The sequence below is a fragment of the Acanthochromis polyacanthus genome, chromosome 8 (genome assembly GCF_021347895.1).
Source record: "Acanthochromis polyacanthus isolate Apoly-LR-REF ecotype Palm Island chromosome 8, KAUST_Apoly_ChrSc, whole genome shotgun sequence".
NCBI classification, from domain to species: Eukaryota; Metazoa; Chordata; class Actinopteri; family Pomacentridae; genus Acanthochromis; species Acanthochromis polyacanthus.
The window spans coordinates 28,688,687-28,712,176 of record NC_067120.1 but is presented as its reverse complement, the minus strand read 5'-3'; the positions used below and the strand labels follow the sequence as shown (position 1 = coordinate 28,712,176).

Sequence of the window (23,490 nt, the reverse complement as noted above, 5' to 3'; positions counted from 1 at the left end):
AGGGTGTCTTGAAAGTGTGCAAGGTACGATGAAATCTGAAGACTATCAAGGCATTCTGGAGAGAAATGTGCTGCCTAGTGTCAGAAAGCTTGGTCTCAGTCGCAGGTCATGGGTCTTCCAACAGGACAACGATCCAAAACACACAGCCAAAAACACCCAAGAATGGCTGAGAGAAAAGCGTTGGACTATTCTAAAGTGGCCTTCTATGAGCCCAGATCTGAATCCCATTGAACATATGTGGAAGGAGCTGAAACATGCCATTTGGAGAAGACACCCATCAAACCTGAGACAACTGGAGCTGTTTGCTCATGAGGAGTGGGCCAAAATACCTGTTGACAGCTGCAGAACGCTCATTGACAAATACAGAAATCGTTTAATTGCAGTGATTGCCTCAAAAGGTTGTGCAACAAAATATTAAGTTATGGGTACCATCATTTTTGTCCAGCCCTATTTCATTAGTTTGTTTTTTTAAATAATTATGTTAATCAACAATTCAAAAGTGATGGCTGATTTTGATTATTTAATTTTCAATAAATTTTTATTTATTGTTACTTTTGTGAGTTTCAAGTGATTTCAGTGAGAATTGTGGGTTTTTCCTTCTTTAACTGAGGGGTACCAACAATTTTGTCCACGTGTGTACATACATACATTCATATAATTATGGTTTTCTACTAGACCAAATAAGACTCTCCTACAAACATTTTTATTCTGCTCTTAAACACAGTTTCATGCTTGATGTTTGTCAAAGGTACAGGTAGTGTGTTCCATTCTTTCATAGCTCGAAAGATTACAGTTTTTTTAAGGAAATTTGTATTGGCTTTTTGTATAATAAAGCGACCTGCAGTTGCCTGTCTTGTTTCGTACCCATGTGATTCTAAATTTTGCTTAAGTTGCTCATATATAAATTTTTTGGATTTTCATACTTTAATATTTTCCATGTAGCCATCATAAAAGCAGCTTTTATCCTATGTTCCACCTGAGTTGGGCATGCATATAATTCACACTAGTTCTGTATGGACAACGCAGAGCTAATAGTGCTGCCCTGTTCTGCAATAATTGCAATTTATAAAGACTGTCCTTATTAGCGCTAGCCCAGATCAGCTGGCAGTAGTCCAGTTGTGAGAGCATTAAACTCTTTATAAGTAATTTGAGCAAATCTGATGTAATGAAATTTTTACACCTTCTCACTATTGCCAAAGCCTTGCCCATTTTTTTCACCAAAACTTCAATCTGTGTGGACCAAGTCAATTTATTATCAATATGAACGCCTAGCAATTTTGCTTCTGTCACTTCCTCGGCCGCTTTAGGTCAGAACTGCGTCACTCCCAGTCCTGTGAGTGATGACACAGAGGCTCTGTGCTCTCAGTTTCTTGTTACCTGTCAAACTGCTATTGATGCTGCGGCCCCATTAAAGAGAAGGAGGCATAAAGTTCTTCCAGAGCCTTGGTTAAATGAAACAACCCGCACTGCCAGACGGGAGTGTCGCAGAGCTGAGCGCAAGTGGAAAAAAGATAAACTGGAAGTGTCTTTTCAATGGTTAAGGGATTGTTGGCGTTGTTACCAGTCCATTGTGAAAGAGGCAAAAAGGAAATATTTTTCTGATATTGTTGTCTCAAACTGTCACAAACCTCGTGTTTTGTTTAATGTGATTAACTCTGCTCTGAATCCACCACAGACTGTGGGAATTGAGCTCTCCCCTAGTGTGTGTGAAAACTTTTTGCATTTCTTCGTTGCTAAAGTCTCCTCTATCAGAGCACTTATTTCACCTCCTACTTATGACCCCTCTGTGTTTGGTCCTTGTTCTGCTGTGTTTGACTCCTTTGAGCCTGTGACCCTGTCTTTTGTGCAGGAGACTATGGATCACTTAAAGCCATCAGGTTCACCTAATGATTCTGTTCCTCCTCGGCTTTTTAAGGAGGCTTTCCCTACAGTTGGGCCACATCTGCACAGCATCATTAACAGCAGTCTGTCCTCTGGAGTGGTCCCTGAAAATTTTAAACATGCGGTTGTGCAACCCTTGATTAAAAAACCTGGACTGGATCCTGCTATTATGGCAAATTTTAGGCCCATTTCTAAATTGTCTTTCCTCTCCAAAATCATGGAGAAAATTGTGTACTCCCAGCTCACGGACTTTTTAAATGAACAAAATGTTCTGGAGATTTTTCAATCTGGTTTTAAAAGACTGCATAGCACAGAATCGGCTCTTTTAAGAGTTTTTAATGACATCTTTTTAGCTACTGACTCTGGTCACTGTGTGATCCTTGTGCTTTTAGATTTAACTGCAGCATTTGATGCAGTGGACCAAGACATCCTGGTTGCTCGTCTGGAGCAGTGGGTAGGCATCAGTGGCATGGCACTGAAATGGTTCAGGTCCTACCTTTCTCATCGGACTTTCTGTGTCAGCCTTGGTGACTCTGTGTCCTCCACTGCTCCTCTCTCATGTGGGGTTCCTCTGGGTTCGGTGCTGGGCCCTCTTTTATTTTCTTTATACCTTCTCCCCCTTGGTTCAATCCTCAGGAAGCATGGGATTTCATTCCACTGTTATGCTGATGACTGTCAGATTTATGTCCCTCTCAAAAAGGCCAAGTCATCTTCCCTCAAACCTTTGTTAAATTGCTTGGATGACCTCAAGGCCTGGATGTCCCTAAATTTTCCCAGTTTTAATGAAAAAAAGACCGAAGTGATGATTATTATAGCAGGGGATATGAATTTGGTCTTGGACTCTCATTTGGATAAAAGCTCTACAAGTCACTCTCATCAGTCAAAATCTAGTCAGGTTGTAAAAAATGCTGGAAAAAAATTGAACATTTTAGATGCTTGGCGACTGTTATATCCAACAGGCAGAGCATGTTCTTTCTTTTCTCCTGTTCATGGTTCATATTCCCGCATCGATTACATTTTTTTAGATTCAAAGCTGATTTTGGTCATGAGAGATGTAACTTATCATCCTATTTTGGTCTCTGACCATGGATTTTGCAACTTTAGTTAATACTGGTAGGAGAAATTGTCGATTTGATCCAACTTTATTGAAGGACAAATCCTTTCTTAAGACATTCAAAGATCACACTTTGACTTATATAAAGAAAATGATAAAGGTGATGTAAGCGATACAATCCTTTGGGAAGGTTTGAAGGCGGTAATTCAGGGACATGTCATATCTTTTACTGCAGCGAAATGTAAATTCCAAGAATTGGAATTTAGAGACTTGGAATCAAATTTACAACAATTAGAACAGGCAAGTATGTCTACAAATTACGAAGTGCAAAACAAAACAACATTTTTTGAATTTGGGGACAAGCCCCATAAGCTGCTTGCTTGACTGCTTAGAAAAAAATGATCCTTTTCAACTCCACCTGGCATCATAATTTGGGGCGGTAGTTTGGGCCTGGTCCAATCCAGCCTCAGCTCCAGAGATTGTAGACGGGGCATGTACACAGAGGTTGGATAAGTTAAGGGGCAGGACAGGCACACAGCTCTATACCATACAGAGTATAACAGAGGAGGAGGAGTGCAGTGGCCCAGGGCCGTAATGCCCCTAAACCTAATAACTGACTGGTCCCTTGGCAGCAACAACTGCAGCTAAATGTTTGTTACAGCTTGTTGTCAGTCTTTTATATCACCACGGAGGACTTCTGATCCATTCTTCTCTGCAGAATAGTTGTAATTTGGCCACATTAGATCGTTTTTGAGTACAAACTGCCCTTTGTACCCTTTGCCACAGCGTCTAAATTAGAGTCAAGTCCAGACTTTGATTTGGCGACTCAGAGAACACAGTACTCTGCTGAGGCTGTTCATTCCCCCACATGGCATTGTCAGAAATGCAGCACTATTTTTGTATTGTAGCATTTGTTTATTAGTTCTTGATGATAAGAAATCAAAGCAAAACAGATTGTGGCCATTTAATATAGATGTACCCACAAACAAAATGACCTTGTGCTGAGCACAGGCTTGTGTTATGCATGTGTACGTTATGTAAAGATACTGAATCGTGTGACCTAAATATGTAGCGATGGGCGGGAATTGATGGGACTCAGAAACGCCCCCACAATTTAATCAATTATTCCTTGTATCGTTTCTGACTGATAAATCCAATAAATCTGCAGTGATTTATTTGCAGTAGGATCACAATCATGTGATCATCAGCAGGCAGCTGACGTAGTGTTCACTTGTTGTCATAGTTACAGTGATGGTGTGCCGCTGTCTTGCAATGACACAGAAATCTTTCACAAATCCATGGATCCAGATTATGAGCCCTATCACTGCCAAACTCTAATCAGGTGGTCCTTGTGTCATTTCTGACCTTCCATGAAAATTTCATCCAAATCATTGGTCTGTTTTTGAGTAATGTTGAGACCTGACAGACAGACAGACCAATGCCGATTGTCACATAACTTTGCTGCGTTCCTTGGTGGAGTAAAAAGACAAATGTGAGTGCATTAAGTAAAATGTGTCTCCGAATGCTTTCCAGTGACTGCTTTAGATTGTAAAGGATGTGTTCTTGCTCTAACTCTATTCAGTGCCTGCATGGACTGGGCTCTGGGGTGTGCAATCAGATCAGATGCTGGAGCATCAGTTGGAGAGGAAAAGATCACAGACCTGGACTTTGCTGATGATGCTGTGATCTTTGTGGAGTTGACAAATCTTCTGTGCTTTGCGTTTTGAAACCTCAGCAGAGAGTCAGCGTGTCTCAGCTTGAGGATCTCCTGGATCAAGACCGAAGCCCAGGCTTTTAATGATTTATTAGACTCACCCGCCAGCTGTGAAATTGGTGATACACGTGTGGACATTTGTGGAGAGATTCACTTGTCTCAGCAGCAATATCAACTCCTCTGGCAGTTGTGCCTGTGAAATTGAAAGATGCCAGGGCCGTGCTTGGTGAGTGATGAACTCACTTTTTAGTGGGTTTGACCTAATTACTAATGAGGGGTGTCAGTCAGAGATGAGTCTGACAAATAAGAAAACTAGAAGAAAAAGTCATATTGTCAAACCATGGAAAACTGCGGAGCTACCAGACAGTGAATGAATTGATGCAAAAAAAACACAAAAAAACAGCAATACTCAAAGAGATAGACCACAACTCAATTCAGCATTTAGACGTGTATTAACAAATACAACCAGTAATCAATGTGAAGGGATGAATGTGTGTGTGGCTCCTGCAGTTGAGTTCATTCCAGTATAGTAATGATCTGCTCTGGTTTCCCGCTAAAGTTCAGTCCAATCCAGTATAGTTTAACACAAATCAAATTACAGTTCAAAAGTCCCTTCCAGGTGTTCTGCAGAGCTTTAAACACAAAACCAAAACAGGAAATCAAATTTTAAAACACAAGAATAGTATCTCTCAATGCAGTGCAACAACTTAATGGACAGTCATTCAGTTAGTTTGTAAAAGGTCAGGACTGCAGCGATGGCCTAAGCTCCACTGATACCGGCAACTCCAGGTGAAATTCCAAACTCCATGGAATTTTTAATCCACCTCCATATTGGCGGAGAAAAATGTGAATAAATGTGGTTTGGTGATGTAAGTTTGACATCAGTCGCTACACTCCTCCCCCTGAGCAGAAGCCGTCCAAGGGCAAGGCACAGCATTTGATCCAGAGGTGTCTGATTTTTCAGAATTGCATTCATGATAGATTAATGGGTTTTTAACTGGGCTCGATGTCTGCATCACATATGCTTTCATCCAGATAATCCACTTGTCCCTTTGCAGACCCTTTTGCCCTTCCTCCATCCAAGCCAAGAAGTCCTCCTCATTAGAGTCTTCATTCAGGATCTCGAGAACACATTTGCACTCCTGCTCCTCCTTTTGAGTGGTGGGGAAGCATGGTTTAGCTGGGAAATGTGCACAACCTTTAAGTCTTGGCCTGAAGCCTCTAATGCCACCTGGTAGTTCACAAGCCCAACTTGTTGCACCAATAGGGTCCTTGCCATTTAGGGTCTAATTTTGCTGTGAAGGGCTTTTCAGTTTTGGAAAGTGGATGAGCTCGTACCCAGACTCTAACTGCTTCCTTAAACATCATGTCTCTTCCATGCTTGTCATAGTTCCTTTTCTGATGTTGTCGGACTGAATACAAATTTTTGGAAACAAAGTAACATAAGCCTTTAACATATATATACACACATATATATATGTATATATATGTGTATACATATATATCCTTCCTAGGGACCCTTTTGATGGTCCCCAGGAAGCAGACATGAGGGTAGCGCACATAGATGAAGTGGGCATCTGGTACTGTGTTGTACTTTCCCGTTCTATATTCCACAGTGAATGTGAACTTGAACACAATGTGACTTGAACACTGGGTTTGGACTGCCCACGCCACAGCCAAACATTCCAACTTTGTCACAGCATAATTTCTCTCAGCTGGATTTATGGTTCCATGGTCTAACTCTTGGACTAGTACTGCTCCAAGACTCATCTCACTTGCATCAGTGTACACCACAAAAGGTGCACTGAAGTTTGGATGACCCAGAATAGGTGGTTTTATCAGATGCCACTCTGCTCCTTTTCTCTTCAAGACATTGAGTGGCTCAGCAGTTTGAGAGAGGTTGGAGACAATTCAATGACACCACCTTGCAATGACCAGGAACCTCTGTAAAGCCTTCAAGTTGGTGGTCAGCGGGCTAAGCAAGGTATTCCAGATGTCCCTCTCTTCCAACATTTTCCAGTTCCTTCTTCTGGATCCCAAGGTGTTCTAAGGCCAGATAAGATACGCAGTTGCACCACCAAGTTTTAGGTTCACCAAAGCAGCTCACCCCCAAATATTATATGTAAGTATTTCTTTTTGGAGCTGTGAGCTTTGACTCAGTACTTTTACTTAGGCACACCTTTTCAATGCAACTATGCAAAAGTTTTGCAACACATCCTGCTGCAGCGTCATCATTATCTCAATATTTAAGTGTCCTTTTCTCTCTGTTAAACAGATACATTTAGAAAGTACAGTTGGCTTTTGAATTCCAAAGAGATTGATAATCTCTCTACCAACTGCTTCCAGTGATGGCCACTGTTAAGTGATTAGTTTGTTTGCCTGCATTCATTCATTCATTGTCTGTTGTTTGTTTACATCCTTGTTGTTTATTGTTTGTTACCATGTATTTCTTTGTTTGGAAACTGGAGGTCAATGAAATCATGACTGCTGATTATACAACTGATCAAAAAAATTGATTCGATATGTTTTATGAATATTCAATCTGAAATATTCCTGGTAAAGATATCCGAGATGGCCTGATTTCAAAGATCTGAGTGGCTTCCCTGTTTTAAACAAGTGTAAAATTGTTATCATGAAGCAAAGTTTACACATCAAACATGATCAGCTTTAAAAAAAAAAAAATGACCAGCCTGACTGGTCATTGTCTGGCTGGTCATTCATGGTTTTAAATCATTAATATCCATGACTCAGATGGCATTTACTACAGTATACTCAAAAATAAAACTTCTCTGGTCCTCTTAATTTTATCTCTATTACTTTGCAAAGGCATACAACAACTAATCGAAGTTAATTACAAAATGCTTTGAAGTTACAAGAATGTCATCAGAGTGTAATCAGAAAATGTTCAAAGAGAAAAGTATTTGCAGTAATATTTAAAGGTGTGTGTTTTTTTTTAAAACCTTCTCTCACTGTAAACCATCCTGACTTACAGGACACAGACAATTGAAGGTGTCTGTGCTCAGAGATATTGTTATTGAAGTGGGAGAGATGTTGCAGTTAAACCTGTATTTTAACCGATTGTTCTAAACAACCCAAAAATGTTTCCACACATCAGGCTTTAGTCTCTGTCTTGCACCCTGATTTTCTCCTTTTCAAAAGAATTCCTCAGAATATTACCAAACTCTTTCTGTTTTTCTGTGTAATTTTCCCAAACATTTTTATGTTTAATTAATAATATGATTTCTTCTAGAATAATCAGAACACTCATCTGGTTGAAAGCTGAACAAAGGGGAATATGACCTGTATATTCACTGGAGCAGGTGGAGATCACATCACACTCACTGCCTTGATACTCTCAGCTTCCCCTCTTTTACAGCAACTGTTTTCATTATTGTTTCATTCTTTTAGTTCCTTTATTAAACAGAAAACAACTGCTAGCAGCAGAAACACAAATTCTAAATGTATTATACCTTCCATGAGGAGGACTGCATTTACCATATATTCAAAATTAAATCGAGTTTTTGACTATACTCCATAACTTAAGCTAGCTCTTCCTTTTTAACTAATTTTATGTCTTTTGTGACTCTCATCACATCTAGCCAAAAAAATGTGTAAAAAAAAAAAAAAAAAAAAGCCAAGTACTTTAACTGGCATATTTACAGAAATATCAGTTTTCTAATGTGCACTGACCCCAGTCCTTTTTGTAAAAAAAAAGGTCTGCAGGACATGTTTGGTTTTACTGGTGGATGTTTTTGTTTGTATTGTTGGGTTAGTGCTGTGGAATCCACCACTGTGAACAAGCATGCATAAGGTTGAAGTCTGCAAACTGGGACCGAGAATACTAAAAAGTACAGCCTGTTTGTACCAATCATTACAAAGAGTACATTATATCATGTTTACATTATTTACTCTGTGAACGTGAGTAGTTTCACTTCCTGCTCCATTTCGGCCATGTATTTGAGATTTGGCCGTAATTTAAATACTGGCTTTTGTTTGAGAATTTATGATAATTTCATGACTTCTTTCATTTCTTCTTTCATTTTCTTGTTCAAACCCATTTTCACTGCTGTAGGTATACTGTAACTGAATGACAGGTAACAGCTATGACTAGTTGTCCATGGTATAAGAGAAACATCATTAAACAAGAAAATGGCTTCAGAAATATAAACATTCCTGATGTGTCCCTGGACAAATGGCTTAAGTAGTAATGTGTAGGGATGAGGATAAAGATGACAATGACAATGATGACGATGAGGAGGAGGATGAGGATGAGGAGGAGGAGGAGGATGAGGATGATAATGAAATCTATCAGCTGGCAATTGATGAAGGTTGGGAAAAACTTACTTGTGTGCAGCAGAGCAGCAAAGGCATTAATAGCTGCCCTAAAAAAACAGAAGCAGTAATTAGGGTCTCAGATATTTAAATTAACACATTCTTTGCTATGAAAAGACAACAGCAATATACTGTTGTGCTTATGCAAGCAAGTGTGTGTGGATACATTAATGTACACCAAATTAATGTTTTTTAAATATTTAGCCATCAGCCTGCCCTCTGTATGGTCCTGCCTGTGAGTCAGTTAGCCCCTGGCATAACAGCTTCCTGCTTGTCCAGTCGTGTTCCTGGATTGATAGATGCCTCTGTTGCTCCAGAGTCTGTTCCTAGGTCAACCAATGTCTCTCCTGGTTGCAAATCCCCTGCTTTTGAGGTAGAGGTAGTTGAGTTTCTCCTGTTATAGAAACTACTTCAAAGTCAGCTGTAGTTTTCCCTGCTCCTGAAGAAATGTCATCTTTGACCCTCAGCCAGAGAAGAATAAGTTTGCTCTCCCTGCTGGAACTTGGCTCAATCACTTCTGAGGTGAGATCCGGGAGACATTGAACACATCTGCCATGGTCTCCATCTCAACCCCAAGAGGGTGTCTCTCTTTGCTGCCAGCTTCCTGCATGGGTCATGTCACCACTCCAAAAAGGTTCCATCTTCACCACAAGCCTTCTGGCCAACCCCCATTTGCCCTCCCATTCTCCAGGTCTGAGTCTTTATTCTTTGCCCTGTGCACATTTTGTGCTACACTTTTAGGCCCCGGTTCTTTTAACTATTTTTTGTTTACAAGATGTAATATTTTAACAATGGGATATTTGGATCTTAAGTACTGACCTCTTCAAGGACAACAAAAAAGCTGGAGGCCTACTGTTGGCAGTATCACCCAAACCATGCCTTCTGTAAACACCAAAGACCAAAGACCCCACCCCCCACCCCCCGCCACCCCCCAGGCACACTCACAGTGCATAAAGAAGTGAACCAGCTCTGCCAGTGGCAGAAGACCCAGAAGTGGATTGTCACCTGTTTCCCTGTTCTATATGCAAAATGCTGCCATCCTGATACTGACAATGATATGGGTTTGTGATGTCATAATTTTGAGTGGACATAATCTTTATCTCTATGTGACTGTTATTTTTTTTTCTTTCATCACCATCATATTGTGCATATGGAGATATGTAATATATGCAAATACAGCTAAAAGAGAAAAAAATGGAAAAGAAATTCATTGAATTGTATTGAAATGTATACAATGTATTGTACTGTTAAAGAATTTTTTTATAAAAACTAAGTTAAAAAAAAAAGAAAACCCATCTGTACAGACTGGCATTCAAATAATATTGTATAATTTGAATGTGTGTATGTGTGTACACATGTGTTTATATCAGTGGTGTAGTCTACGTCAACAGTCCCCAACCTTTTTTGCGCCACAGACCGGTTTAATGTCAGACGATATTTTTTCATTTCTGACCTCTGAAAATTTCATCTATATCTGTTAGTTCACGTTTGAGTAATGTTGTGCACAGACAAATGGAGTCCCAGGACAAACATAAGTCGATCATCACTCCGCTGCGTTCCTTGGCAGAGTAATAATAGCAGAGTAATAATTGCTATTGTAACAGCAAGTGATTGGCATATTTAATTATAGCCCTGCACATGCTGACCATGTTTGACTCAACATACAGCTGTGAGGCAGTTTCTCAACTATGAACATAATCAAAACTAAATATCGTTCCAGACTCACCAGTGAGCTCCAGATGTGTTTGAGAATGACCCTGACACTATTCAGGTCATGACTCAAAATAATAGCAATACTAGCAAGCTACAGCTCAGTTCTTCCATGAAGCAGTGGGGGATATAAGGGGAGTGATGGAAGACAGAAAAAAATGTGAAAGTGTTCAATTGTTTACATTTTCTGAGATTTAGCAGAAAGGCGTATATAAATTGTTTCAGGTTGTTCAGTCATTATTTTTCAAGTTATGCACTTTATTTTAAAATGTACAGTTATATCAAAAGTTATTTATTATGTTTATTATGTTGTCAAAATTTTTTGGAATAATACAAAATATATTTGATTTGACGGTCAAACAATCAGTTATTGATTACATGCAGACGCTAATAAAACTACTAGGTTACATCAACAAATATCACATTAATTCACACTAGACATTATGATGTTCTGGAGCTTTAATCCATTTCTCTGACTGGACCAATAAAAAAACAAGCTGAACATGGTACTACCAAATTGCTAACTGGAAATATCTTTCTACCCCACAAGATGACTGTGCACTCATACATTCCTATGTCAGGAATCGTCATCAGACCTCCAGGGACCTTAAAAAGGAGTGGGCACTGTCAAGAAATGTGACTTGTGAAGATATATGTGCATATATAATTCATCATCGTGATGAATCTGATTAAAAATTTTAATGCATCGGTATCACAGAATGACTCAAAATTCCTGAAATGTCTCTGGCAACACATTTTGGACAGTTTGCCCAAGTAGACTTGCCGTCGCCCAAGCCGTTTGCATTTGCGCAAATGGGTAGTTGATCTGGTAGTAGCCAAACCAAGCAACTCGAAATGGAAGATGGTAAATAGTAGGGCTATAATCGGGCGATTAAATTGGCTGATAATAGCCCTTTTCAAAACAATCATCATCGGCCTGAGTTTTGTCGATTGTCCGCCATTTGTCCAAACAAACAAATATTGGAATTGGCATCGGCCTAAAAAAAAATCCATATGGTCGGGTTCTACTAAACAGTACGTTGACCCTCTTGGTGAAAAACTTGAATACAAAACAAAACCAAGACGGAACAGTTGACCGACATACAGTAATATGCACACTATGCAGGAAGGAGTTTTCTTTTCACTGAAGCACTTCCAGCTTAAAGTACCACATTAACGCCAAGCATGTATTAGTCTGGGATTCTGAACCTTTGAAGGCATTTAATAAACACCTTAATTAAATTCAAATAGGTCATATCCAATGAATAGCTTGAAATGGTACAAGGGTAAGTGGTGAACTGCCAAAGGTTAAAAAAAAAAAGGTAATGTTACTCAAAACTGGCAGTTGTCTTGGCCAGGCTTCCCTTGAAAAAGAGGTCATTGTATCTCAACAGGACCAACCTGGTTAAATAAAGGCTAAATAAAAAGAATTTTAAAAAATTTAAAATTTTGTACATTTGAGAATTATACAAAAAATCCTTTTTCGGGAAAAAAGAAATGGATGAACAACTAAAATCTGTTCTGCAGCAATGGAGGTTGACTCAGCCTTGAAAGTTGTTGCTACCAAATCTTAAAGGTGTCACAACTTTTCGTGATTACTTACAACCCACCCCCCTGTCTTCTTAAAGATAGTGTCGGAACACACCATGGCACCATACCCTCCAGAGGATTATTTGAACAATATTGTACTGCAGAAAGTAGTGTGTTGCTACAAAAAATGATGAGGAAAAGCTAGTTAAGAGGCAGACCATCATAGCACTTACAAATGTAGGTCTTTCCTATAGAGAAATTGCCAAGAATATCAAGGAGTCAGTGAGTATAGTTTTCTTCACCATCAACAGGCACTCAGAATCTGGTGGAAGCTATGACAGGAAGAGATCTGGAAGACCCAAAGGCACAACAGATTAATAGTGGTCGTAGTAAGAAGTCTCAGTTTTAACTGTTTAGAGAAGACTTGGAGTTGCAGGTGTGACAAGTCATGTTGGAGCAAGAACGCCATTGCTATGACATCAGAATAAGAAAAAGAGGCTTGCCTGGGGCATGAAACACCACCAATGGACTACTTAAGACTGGAAGAAGGAACTATGGATCGATGAATCAAAATTTGAAATCTTTGGTTCATCATGCAAGACTTTTGTACGCCATTGAGTAGGAGAAAGGATGGTAACTCACATGAACTGTCAAACATGGAGTAGGAAGCATGATGGTCTGGGGCTGTTTTTCTGGATCCAGGGTCAGTGACGTGTACAGAGTGAGAGGAACCCTAAACCAAAACGGCTACCACAGCATTCTGCAGAGCCATGCAGTACCCTCTGGTATGTTCCTAGTTGGTCAGAGGTTCATCCTAAAGCAAGAAAATGACCCAAAGCATAGGTCCAAGCTATGCCAGAGCTACCTTAGGAAAAAAGAAGAAGATGAAAACACTGAGTGACCAGCACAGTCTCCAGACTTAAACCCCATGGAGCCAGTTTGGGATGAACTGGACAGCAGAGTGAAAGCAAAGCAAACTAGAAGTGGCACATATTTATGAGAACTTTTTGAAAATTTTTTGATGTCCATTGTGGAAAGAATGCCACGAGTGTGTTCAAGTGTTATATCTGCCAAGGGTTGCTACTTTGGTGAGTCAAAAGTTTAGAATACATTTTGATTTCCAATTAGATTTTTGTTAACTTCAATCATTTATTTGTTCTATGCTTTAATTTCAGACTACAATGAGACACTGACATGCATAATTTCCAATAAATAAGTGGAAAAATTGGGGTGTTCTACAACTTTTGACCAGTGGTGTATATATACACCACTGGTCAGAAGTTTGGACACACCTTCTCGTTCAATGTTCTTTTAAGATAATTTTATACATTGTATATGAACACTGAATACAATTAAAACTATGAAATAACACTTATGGAATTATGTTGTAAACAAAAAAACTGTTAATCTTCAGAATTAAGCAACAATGTAGAAAATAATATAAAAAAAATAAAAAGCATTGATAAGTAGCAGACGTAACAGAAAGTGCAGTCATGCTACTTTGATAGGGACAAGAACTGGGAGAACATATGTCCCTGTGGCATCGATCAGCAATGGGTAGAGGGCGGAGTGCAAAATGATGAGATGTCCAGGTGAATGGGAATGCGCAGATGCTGGATGCTGTACGACCAGAGGGAAGGTTCCTGAGTTGACAGTGTCATGTGCAAGGCCAACAATGACAGTATCCAAATCATTCTCACAGTTTTGGATTTTAGAAAGAGAAGAAATGCTGTGCTCCAGTTCAACAGTCTTTTTGCTGAAATTGGGACAGCTCACACAATCTGACGTTGATGTCACTGGACCCATTAATAGCTGAGTATGGGCCCGGCCAGTTTCTCTGAAAACTTTCATCCAGACTACAGATTGCCTTAAGTTCCTTTTCACAGGTAAAAAGGCATTGTTAAAAACAATCAAGTTCCAAAAAAGAGCTGTAGAAAGTAGATCAAATTACGATACAAAACATTTTTTAGAAAGAGCTGTTTTGGTGCCCCGGTAAGTGACATTTAACAACAAGCTCCCTGCTACACCAGTTTCTTCCATCTTCAATCACTCTTTGACATAATACAGAATTCAAGGCTGTAGTCATGATTGCAAGCTGCCCAGTCCATGAGGCAAGGAAGTGATCTCAAACATTTGCAACACCATGCAGGTGGTATGACATTCGTCTCCCAAAAGCTACTTTTCGTGTGCACCAAATATGTCTCTGCTGTTACTGCCTTTTATTCATCTGTCCAGAGCATATTATTGTAAAATGACTGGTCTTTGTCTTTATGTTTATTAGCAAATTGTAATTTTTCTCAAATGTTGTACTTGGATAGCAAAGGCTTTTCACTGGCACTCCTCCTGTGCAGGTCAAATTTGTGCAATTTCTTCTTGATTGTATAAACAGCACTTTAATACCAACAGCTGTAGAGCCACTTACACATACTGCAGAAAGTTTGTGATTCTCTGAGGTTTCTATTTTATCACTGTAACAAATATAAATACAACGCATAAACTTACATTTTCAATGTGATTGATCTGCTTTTGTTATTTTTAAATTATAAAAAAAATATAACAAAATATCAATTTCATGTGTCATCTGTTTAAGTTCATCACATTTATTACCAGGCTCTGTACACCAATCAGGCATAACATAACTAATATTGTGTCGGTCCCCCTTTTGCTGCCAAAACAGCCCTGGCCAATCAAGACATGGACTCCTCTAAACCCCTGAAGGTGTGCTGTGGTGTCTGGTATCAAGATGTGAGCTGTAGATCCTTTAAGTCCTGTAAGTTGTGAGGTGACGCCTCCATGGATAGAACTTGTTTGTCCAGCACATCCCACAGACGCTGGAGTGGATTGGGATCTGGGGAATTTGGAGGCCAAGTCAACACCTCAAATTCATTGTTGTGCTCCTCAAAACAGTCCTGAACCATTTTTACTTTGTGGTATGACACATTATTCAGCTGAATGAGGCTATAGTCATCAGGAAATACCATTTACATCAAAGGGTGCACAGGGTTTGCATGAATCATGAATCAAACCCTGTCAGGAATGTCATTCCCAGGCAAAATATCCCATTTGCTTATAGTAGCTCACACCTATATCAAAAGAAAATCACAAGAACTCCTGCAGAAGATAATGAGGAATTAGCTGTGGCTAACACTTGAGAACTGATTGATAGCTTTAGTTGGATGACTTTGGACAGTCTGACCGTCTCCACTGTAAAACTGTGGACAGTAGCCAACCAGCATACCAAACGGACACCCTATTAAAGATATAAATCACTGTGACAGACACTGACTTCCTCTCACATGTTGAAACCATGTTGTTGCTGTCATAAGAATTCACAGCTGCCACTTCTAACAAATTATCCCAGTAGCAGCTGTCTTTGAAATCTAGAAGCCTAGATTCTTCTAATTGTGTTAGAACAATTAACAGTTGACTTCTGCATGAAAATAATACAGAAAACTGACCCTGAAGGCAACACAAATGTAATGTCAGAGCATCCAATTCCCTCACTCTGCCATGAAGTTTTACGTTCTGTTGTGGCAGATCAGGAGCTTGTATGCCTGGCATGGATCCAGACAGCTATTTGAGCCAAATGCCATCAGTTCTAACAGAGAAAGATGAGAAGAGGACGTGCAATCCTAGAGAGAAGGATGGTGATTGATGTAAGAGCTTGGATCTATGCATAAGTAGATGGATACTGAGAAGAGCATAATGTTAGTATAATGATGGTGTTATTGTTTACCTACAAATGCTGTAGGTTTCTGCATGGAGAGGGTTCTTTGAGCTCTGCCATTGTGCCATTAATCTGCCTAAAGCAATACCTGCTCATATGTGCTCCACAAATTTATTAGAACCCCACCCTTTGTAAGGTGTTTGCCAAGCATGCCCTAAATTCATAGTATAGCTGATCTGTAATGTTAATCTGCCAATACGTGCAAGGTCTTTAACCCGTAGATGCATGAGTGATTGTATCCTACACTCTTCGACAAGTGGGTCAAAAATGACTCATAAAAATCAATGTGTTTTCATGCCATTTTGGTTGAGAATAATCATTTGTAACAGTGTTTGTATTATAGAAATAGTAGATTTCATGTTTGAAATATGCTTGTTTCACTTTACAACAGATTTTGAACTTTTTGATCATTGAAAAAGCAGAATATTACACAGAGCAGCAATAGAAGAATGTCAACATACATTTTGTTGACATTTTTCCACTCTTCTCCCCCAGCTGTTGCTGTTCTTCGTCACTCGAAGTTTGTGCACTGCATTACCTCTTGTTTTGATGCTATCAGTGATAAAGACCTTGGGGTAGTAATACAAATTTACAATTTCTTTAAAAGTATAAAAGGTTGCTTCAAAAATTTAAATGGAATCATATAAAAAAAACATGTCTTTTGAAGAATAGCTGGGAATATGACATGATCTAAATTTTTCACGACAAACATATCGCAAGAAAACGACCTCACTGAGTCATTTTTGACCCACTTATACATCTAAGGGTTAATCAAAATTATACCATTAATGCAAAAATATTTATGTTGTTATCCATGAATTTTCAAATTTACTGTTTCACAGAAATCTCACATTATCTCTTTATCTTATCTTTAGCCCAAAAGGAGCAGCAAGAACAGTCCGTGGGGGTGTGTGTGGAGTGTTTGATAATGTTGCGGGCTTTGCTGAGACAGTGTTTGTGTACAACATCCTGGATGGATGGAACAGAAGTCTCAATGATCTTCTCTGCCGTCATCACCACCCTCAGCAGTGACTTTTTATCTGAGGCCCTGGAGCTGCCAAACCAGATGGAGATGCAACTGATCAGCACGTTCTCTATGGTGCCTTTGTAAAAGGTGGTCAGGATGAGAGAGGACAGCTGTGTTCTCTTCATCTGCCACAGGAAATTTAGATGTTGCTGAGCCCATTTAACCAGAGATGATGTGTACAAAAACCAGTCCAGATAGTCCATAATGTGCACCCCCAGAAATTTGGTGCTGCTGACCACCTCCACAGTTTTATTGTTAATGTTGAGAGGTGAATGGCCAGGCTGCTTCGTCCTGAAATTGATGATCAATTCCTTGGTCTTCTCAACATTCAGGATCAGACTATTCACCGAGCACCGGTCGCTTCACCTCCTCTCTGTCGGACAGATCATTGTTGTCCCGAATGATACCTACTGCTGTTGTGTTATTATCTGCATACTTAATGATGTGATTTGAGAGGGATGCAGAGCAGCAGTTGTATGTAATCAGCGTGAACAGTAGTGGGCTCAGAACACATCCCTGTGGGGATCCAATTGAGGCAGAGATGGAGCTGGAGATGGTGTTTCTCACTCTTACTGCCTGTGGTCTGTTAGTGAGAACGTCTAGTAGCCAGTTATTAAACTGTAACTAATTAGTATCTGTACACTTCCAAATTCTCTCCAGTTAAACGAGGACAGATTGAATTAATGGGGTTTGAAGCCATTGACGAAAAACAAGAAAAATCTATGCTCAGCTAACAATCTGTCCTTGTGGAGCTGAAACCTCAGATAACAGAATTTATATACAGCTTTTTCCCCACCTTAGAAATTTCACAAGAGACTTGATGCCAAAATATTATCCAGAAACTTGGAGATGACTGTATCTTCAGGAGAGTGAACTACTGCAAAGGACTGTTTACAGGTCAGTGTAAGACAGCAATCACACAGTTTCAGTTGATCCAGAATGCTGCTGCCAGGGTTGTACAAAGGATCAACAAACCTCAGCTTAGACAGTAAATCCAGCTGTCAGATTCTCAGACATTGGTTGCCAGGTTCTTACAAAATCTCATCCAAAATTCTATGACTTGTCTATAAATCACTGAGTGATTTAGATTCAAGATACTTATCAAATCTCCTGACCCAATACAAACCTTGCTGACCTCTCAGGGCAGCTGGATTACTGATTGTTACCAGAATTGAATTAAATATTGGGGAAAGTGCCTTTGGCTTCCATGCTGTTCAGATATTGAACGAACTGCGAGAAGCACCATGACTTGAGATAATACAGACTTCTTTCAAATCCAAGCTAAATAAATACCTGTTTGCCGTTGCTTTGAATAAATGTCCTTTTAAATCCAATTAATGTTTAATGTGTTTTATTGTCTTAATCATACACTGTGTGTTTTTCTCACTTGCATTTATTGTATTTATCATTTGTTTCTTGGTTTCTTTTGCCTGTGTATTTTGTACACCATTTGGGTATAAAATGTGTTATGGAGATAAATTCACATTGCCTAGTTCTAATGAAGCAGTGTATTATCGTATCGTAGCAAAAATCCTTCAGTGTTATAGGGATAGTTTGTGACCACTGACACTTTTATCCAATCCAATGTGTTACTGATCAAAGAGCTGTGAGTGATCAGTGGAAAGCATAAACAGTCTCAATATACTTACTTGATGGTAAGCAGATTCTTGGTGGTGTACTGAGGAATGAGGTGATAGATGACATCCAACCCATAGTTTTCTCCTATTAGGTTTGCTGTAGAAACTGTAAGGAAAATACATCAGGCTTTAGTACGATTGCTGAGGTATTCGACAAATGAGTTAATACACCAGTGCGTTGCACTAGGTAAGTGTAGTGATCAGAAACTACAACCTTTATCCACATTTAACTAAACTATACAGACTACTCCACCTAAAGCTGCAGTTAAAAATTTTCTGGCTAAAAGGGACTTCAGCATTTAAGCATCATCCACATCAGGAAATGTATTAAACACAAAGTCAATTGAAAGTGTTTTACATGTAAGAAGAATAGCAAATAATTATACCGAACAGTAACAACATTAAAACCACCTGACTAATATTGTGTAGTTCCACCCGTGCGACCAAAGTAGATCTGATTTGTTGAAACTTGGACTCCACACATTTTTGAAGGTGTCCTGTGGTATCAGGCACCAAGAAGTTAGCAGGTGACCCTTTAGGTCCATGAAGTTACAGGGTGGGCCCCAGTGGATCAGTTATATGTTTTCAGCACACCCAGGAGATGCTAGACTGAAATTAAATTCAATGAATCTGATGTTCAACTCATCAGCTCTTGAATACTCTGTAATTTCTCTGAACGGAAATAATTTTTGCAGTGTTGATTAACTCGCTGAAAGCTTGATTGTTTATTGGATGCAAAGAATCATAATGTTGGCGATGACTAATTCAAGCTGATGCGGTATACGGGAAAACTTTAGTCAGAGATCAGCAGTGGCTCCCAGGTCGGTGGACCCCTTAGGAAAAGGAGAAGACTGGAAAAGGAGGAAGAAGGAGGAAGGGAGGGTGGGTAGGGTTTGAGAAGTGAGAATGTACAAGTAGGAAGGGCAGAGTGGTATGTACAGTGGGTGCGGAAAGTATTCAGACCCCTTAAAAATTTCCATTCTCTGTGTCATTGCAGCCGTTTGCCAAAATCAAAAAAGTTCATTTTATTTCTCATTAATGTACACTCAGCACCCCATCTTGACAGAAAAACATTTATTAAAAATGAAAAACTGAAATATCACATGGTCATAAGTATTTATTATACTGTATATGTGCATACAACAGGAAGGGGATGATTGAGGCATGGTCCTTCTCCTGAACCTTGTTTGAAGATTTTATCTCTATTTAGAACTAGGTTATGGTTAGGTTTGAGCTGAGGCATTGCGATGGTTAATTAGTTGTCATGAAAATGAATGTCCATCAAGACAATGCCCCTGAAGTAATGGAAACACAACTGTAAGTGTGTACCTGATGAAGAGAAGACTTGGATGACCCAGAGGCAGGCTGCGACCCTCCTGGCATGTTTGATGTTGTGTTTGAGCAGATTTAGAGTCACCAGCACAGCTCCAGCCTCCTCTGCCTTCATACCAATGCGACGGTCTGCAAACATAATGCATTATACTGTACATGTAGATAGAGAATAGGGCCAAGGTGAACAGCATATAACTCAAGGTGGAGAATGTGTTTTTGATATATTGATCACATATGGAATACTGTATCCTTTTTAAAAAATTAATAAATTTCTCGCAACAGTGATTATGGACTGGGGTTGGTTTTTCCCTCAAACACACATAACAGACAGTTTAAATCTTTACAAATACAGATGCATGTCCTCGAAACTACAGTAATCAAGAAAAAGGCCTCTGTCACTGACAGGGTTAATTCATTTGAGTTACTTAAATATATGTGTATTCTACTTATCCCACTATACATTGAGAGAAGTCAAAAATTGTTTATACCCTAAACCGAAGAACTGGCATGAAGAGCTAACCTCTTTCAGCACCTCCAGCAGAGGCATGCTAAAGAATGGGAAGAGTGCTCGCAGCTATGGGAGTGTGGCATGGCTAGCACTAGCCATAGCAAACAGACCACAAATGAACAACAAAAATTGATTAAGATCGTAATCATCCAAGATGACTTAAAAAATTGGGATTTTATTTTTTGGCCATATCGCCCAGCCCAAATAAAAATATATATATGTGTGTGTATATATATATATATATATATATATGTGTGTGTGTGTGTGTGTGTGTGTGTGTGTGTGTGTGTGTGTGTATATATATATATATTTATACATATACCATAAAGAGTCCAGCCATACATCAAACCAACATTTTGCACCAGATTTTGTGGAATTTTCAAACAAATTTGGCCAAAAGTCAGAAGTCAGGCCGGTTAGCTCAGCTGGTCAGAGTGTGGTGCTAATAATGCCAAGGTCATAGGCTCAACCCCTATACTGGCCAAAAAGTCCACAAAGCAACGTTTAACACCCTTGAAAATCTAAGTATTAGTGTGTCGGGCAAACAAAGCAGTAATTTCCGTTGAATTCCTTACCATCAAACTAGGGCTGGCCGATAAATCGGATTAATTCGCCTTTTTAAAACCTGACCATTTGAAAATTTGCACAATCATAAAATCGAGGCGAGCTTAAATATATAACAATACAGATTTTTCTTCTGTCTTTCACGACTTGTGCACTGGCATTTGCTTCCGCCTCTCATCTCCTTCCGCCAAAACACTCACACCCCCGTCATGGCGTACAGAACAGCAGACGGAGAGTTGGTCGCGAGAAAAGGGCCTCATGTTACATCGATTATATGGAAGTGGTTCGGCTTTGACAAGACTGACACAGAGCAAACTACAGTCATGTGCAAGGTTTGCAAAAGTACTGTGAAAACGAAGAGTAGCAGCACAACTAACCTCTTTCAGCACCTCCAGCAGAGGCATCCTAAGGAATGGGAACAGTGCTCGCAGCTACGGGAGTGCAGCATGGCTAGCACTAGCCATAGCAAATAAATAACAAAAATCGATTGTAATTGTCCAAGATGACTAAAACAATTGACATTTTATTTTTTGGCCATATCGCTCAGCCCGACATCAAACCAACATTTTGCACCAGATTTTGTGGAATTTTCGAACAAATTTGGCCAAAAAACTCCCAGAAGTCAGGAATTGATCTCTCACCATCAAACTATTCAGACAATGACATGGCTGCACCTCACTGTCATTCTACAGTCAGGGAGAAACCCAGTGGCTTTAAATTCACCCTTCAACCCAGACTTAAATCAACCACAGAGGGACTTGAACCCTCAATCTTCTGATCCAAAGTCAGATGCCTTATCCATTAGGCCACATGGTTCTGCTTTGACTTTGTTTATTAGATCCTCCAGAAAAACGCAGGCAAAAATTATTTTATTATGAAAATTTAAAAATTATTATTATGGGAATAAATATGCAGGGTTTTTATGCCATTTTATGCGGGGAAATTGCGGAAAGTTGCAAAGTATGCGAATAGTTGTGAAATATGCAAAAATATGCGCGATTCACCTGCCGTCTGGCCGCGGAAGGATGTGTCCTCTAATCAGACACTGGGACTGCTGCAGTGGTTACTGGCCTGACATCCTGTGCTTTGGGATGGGGAGAAGCTCACAGTAGCACCTGCTGCTTGTTGAGGCAGAATGATCTGAGTTTTCCTGTCAGTCTCCAAAACGGCAGAAAAAGTCGCTAGATTTGTGGCTAGTCGCTTTTGACAAAAAAGTCGCTAGATTTAGCGAGAAAGTCACTAAGTTGGCAACACTGGCGCCGCGCTCCGCATCAGAGTTCTAGTGTGTGCGAACTGATGACGTCAGGCCAGGCGTCACATAAAAACTCACTCACAACTCCATTTATATTGGTTATAGTTTTATCATTTTATGCAGAAATTGTGAAATCAAGTGGGACCCGCATATTTCTCTTTTTTCGTGGAAATGTGAGATTCTTGCGGGAATTATGTGCTGTTTTGCGGGGATTATGCTGCCTTTGGGAAATAATTGACCCCCGCATAATCAGCGGCATTTTGGTGATTAATGTGGGAATTCATGCAATCGCATAATCGTGTTTTTCTGGAGGGTATAGTTAATAGTGGATTTTTTTCAGCAGCCTGAAACTAACTAAATCATTTGTTAAATCTCAGTATGATGCATTAAACACCAAACATTTCTCAAAACACTCCAGCAGAGGAATGTGTACTTTGATGTTCATTAATCCCCCTGAAACAAGGATAAGATGAGCCATTAAAGCTCGTGTCCGGAGTTTCCGTTTGTTTTCAATTTATGTATCATTGTTTAACAAAGCTTAAATGTGTTAGTCTAGTTTGATACTATAATATAATGTTAGTATGACGCGATATGAAAATTTATTCCTGAGCTCTGCCTTCCTCTCATAGACCCCCATGTTATTCCAACAAGCGCCGGTCGCTGCCGACCAATCAAGTTCGAGCTTCCACTTTGTCATGCTGTCAATCAATGGTTACGCGCACAGCAAGCAAGCCCATGCAGAGGTGGGCGAGCTCCGCACTACGCAACCGAGCGCACATTTGTTTTGCTTGTGGAGGAGAGAGCATCAGGGATCAGCAACTTCCAGAAAAGTTACCAATCCCACGGCTTGTCAGGCCAAGAGACTGCAGGACGTTTTTTGGCTCGGGGTGCTCGCGTCGCTCCCCGACCACGGCCTTCATAGCCCGCCTGACGGCTTCGTTTAGATGCCCGACCTCTGGAGGAAGATGTTGGGGCATCTGGGACATACTCTTTGTCAGAGGAGTCATGCAATTCTGAACTCTTGATAGAAATAAATAAACAATGTAACACATATACACGCGGAAATGCACTAAGTTTGATAAACAACGTCATCGAGAGGGATACACGAGTGTAATCACATATTGAAACTTTACTCGTTCGTCCTAGCAGATTCATGTTATTTTGGTATTAGGACAAGTTAGACTCAATACAGCATTCTAACGTAATTCCTTTATTATTTACT

The 23,490-nt window shown here is 39.7% G+C and overlaps 1 protein-coding gene and 1 non-coding gene across 2 annotated transcripts in view; both read right to left on the bottom strand.

Moving 5' to 3' along the window:
• LOC110963456 (cytosolic carboxypeptidase 4) overlaps positions 1-23,490 on the bottom strand; it is a 120,308-nt gene that overhangs the window by 83,094 nt on the left and 13,724 nt on the right. The window contains 3 exon segments of the mRNA XM_051952157.1: positions 8,994-9,031; positions 18,625-18,718; positions 19,942-20,073. Coding sequence (XP_051808117.1) covers positions 8,994-9,031; positions 18,625-18,718; positions 19,942-20,073 — 264 coding nt within the window.
• On the bottom strand, positions 21,760-21,832 carry trnaq-uug (transfer RNA glutamine (anticodon UUG)). Its single transcript has one exon. It is a non-coding gene; the product is annotated as a tRNA-Gln (tRNA).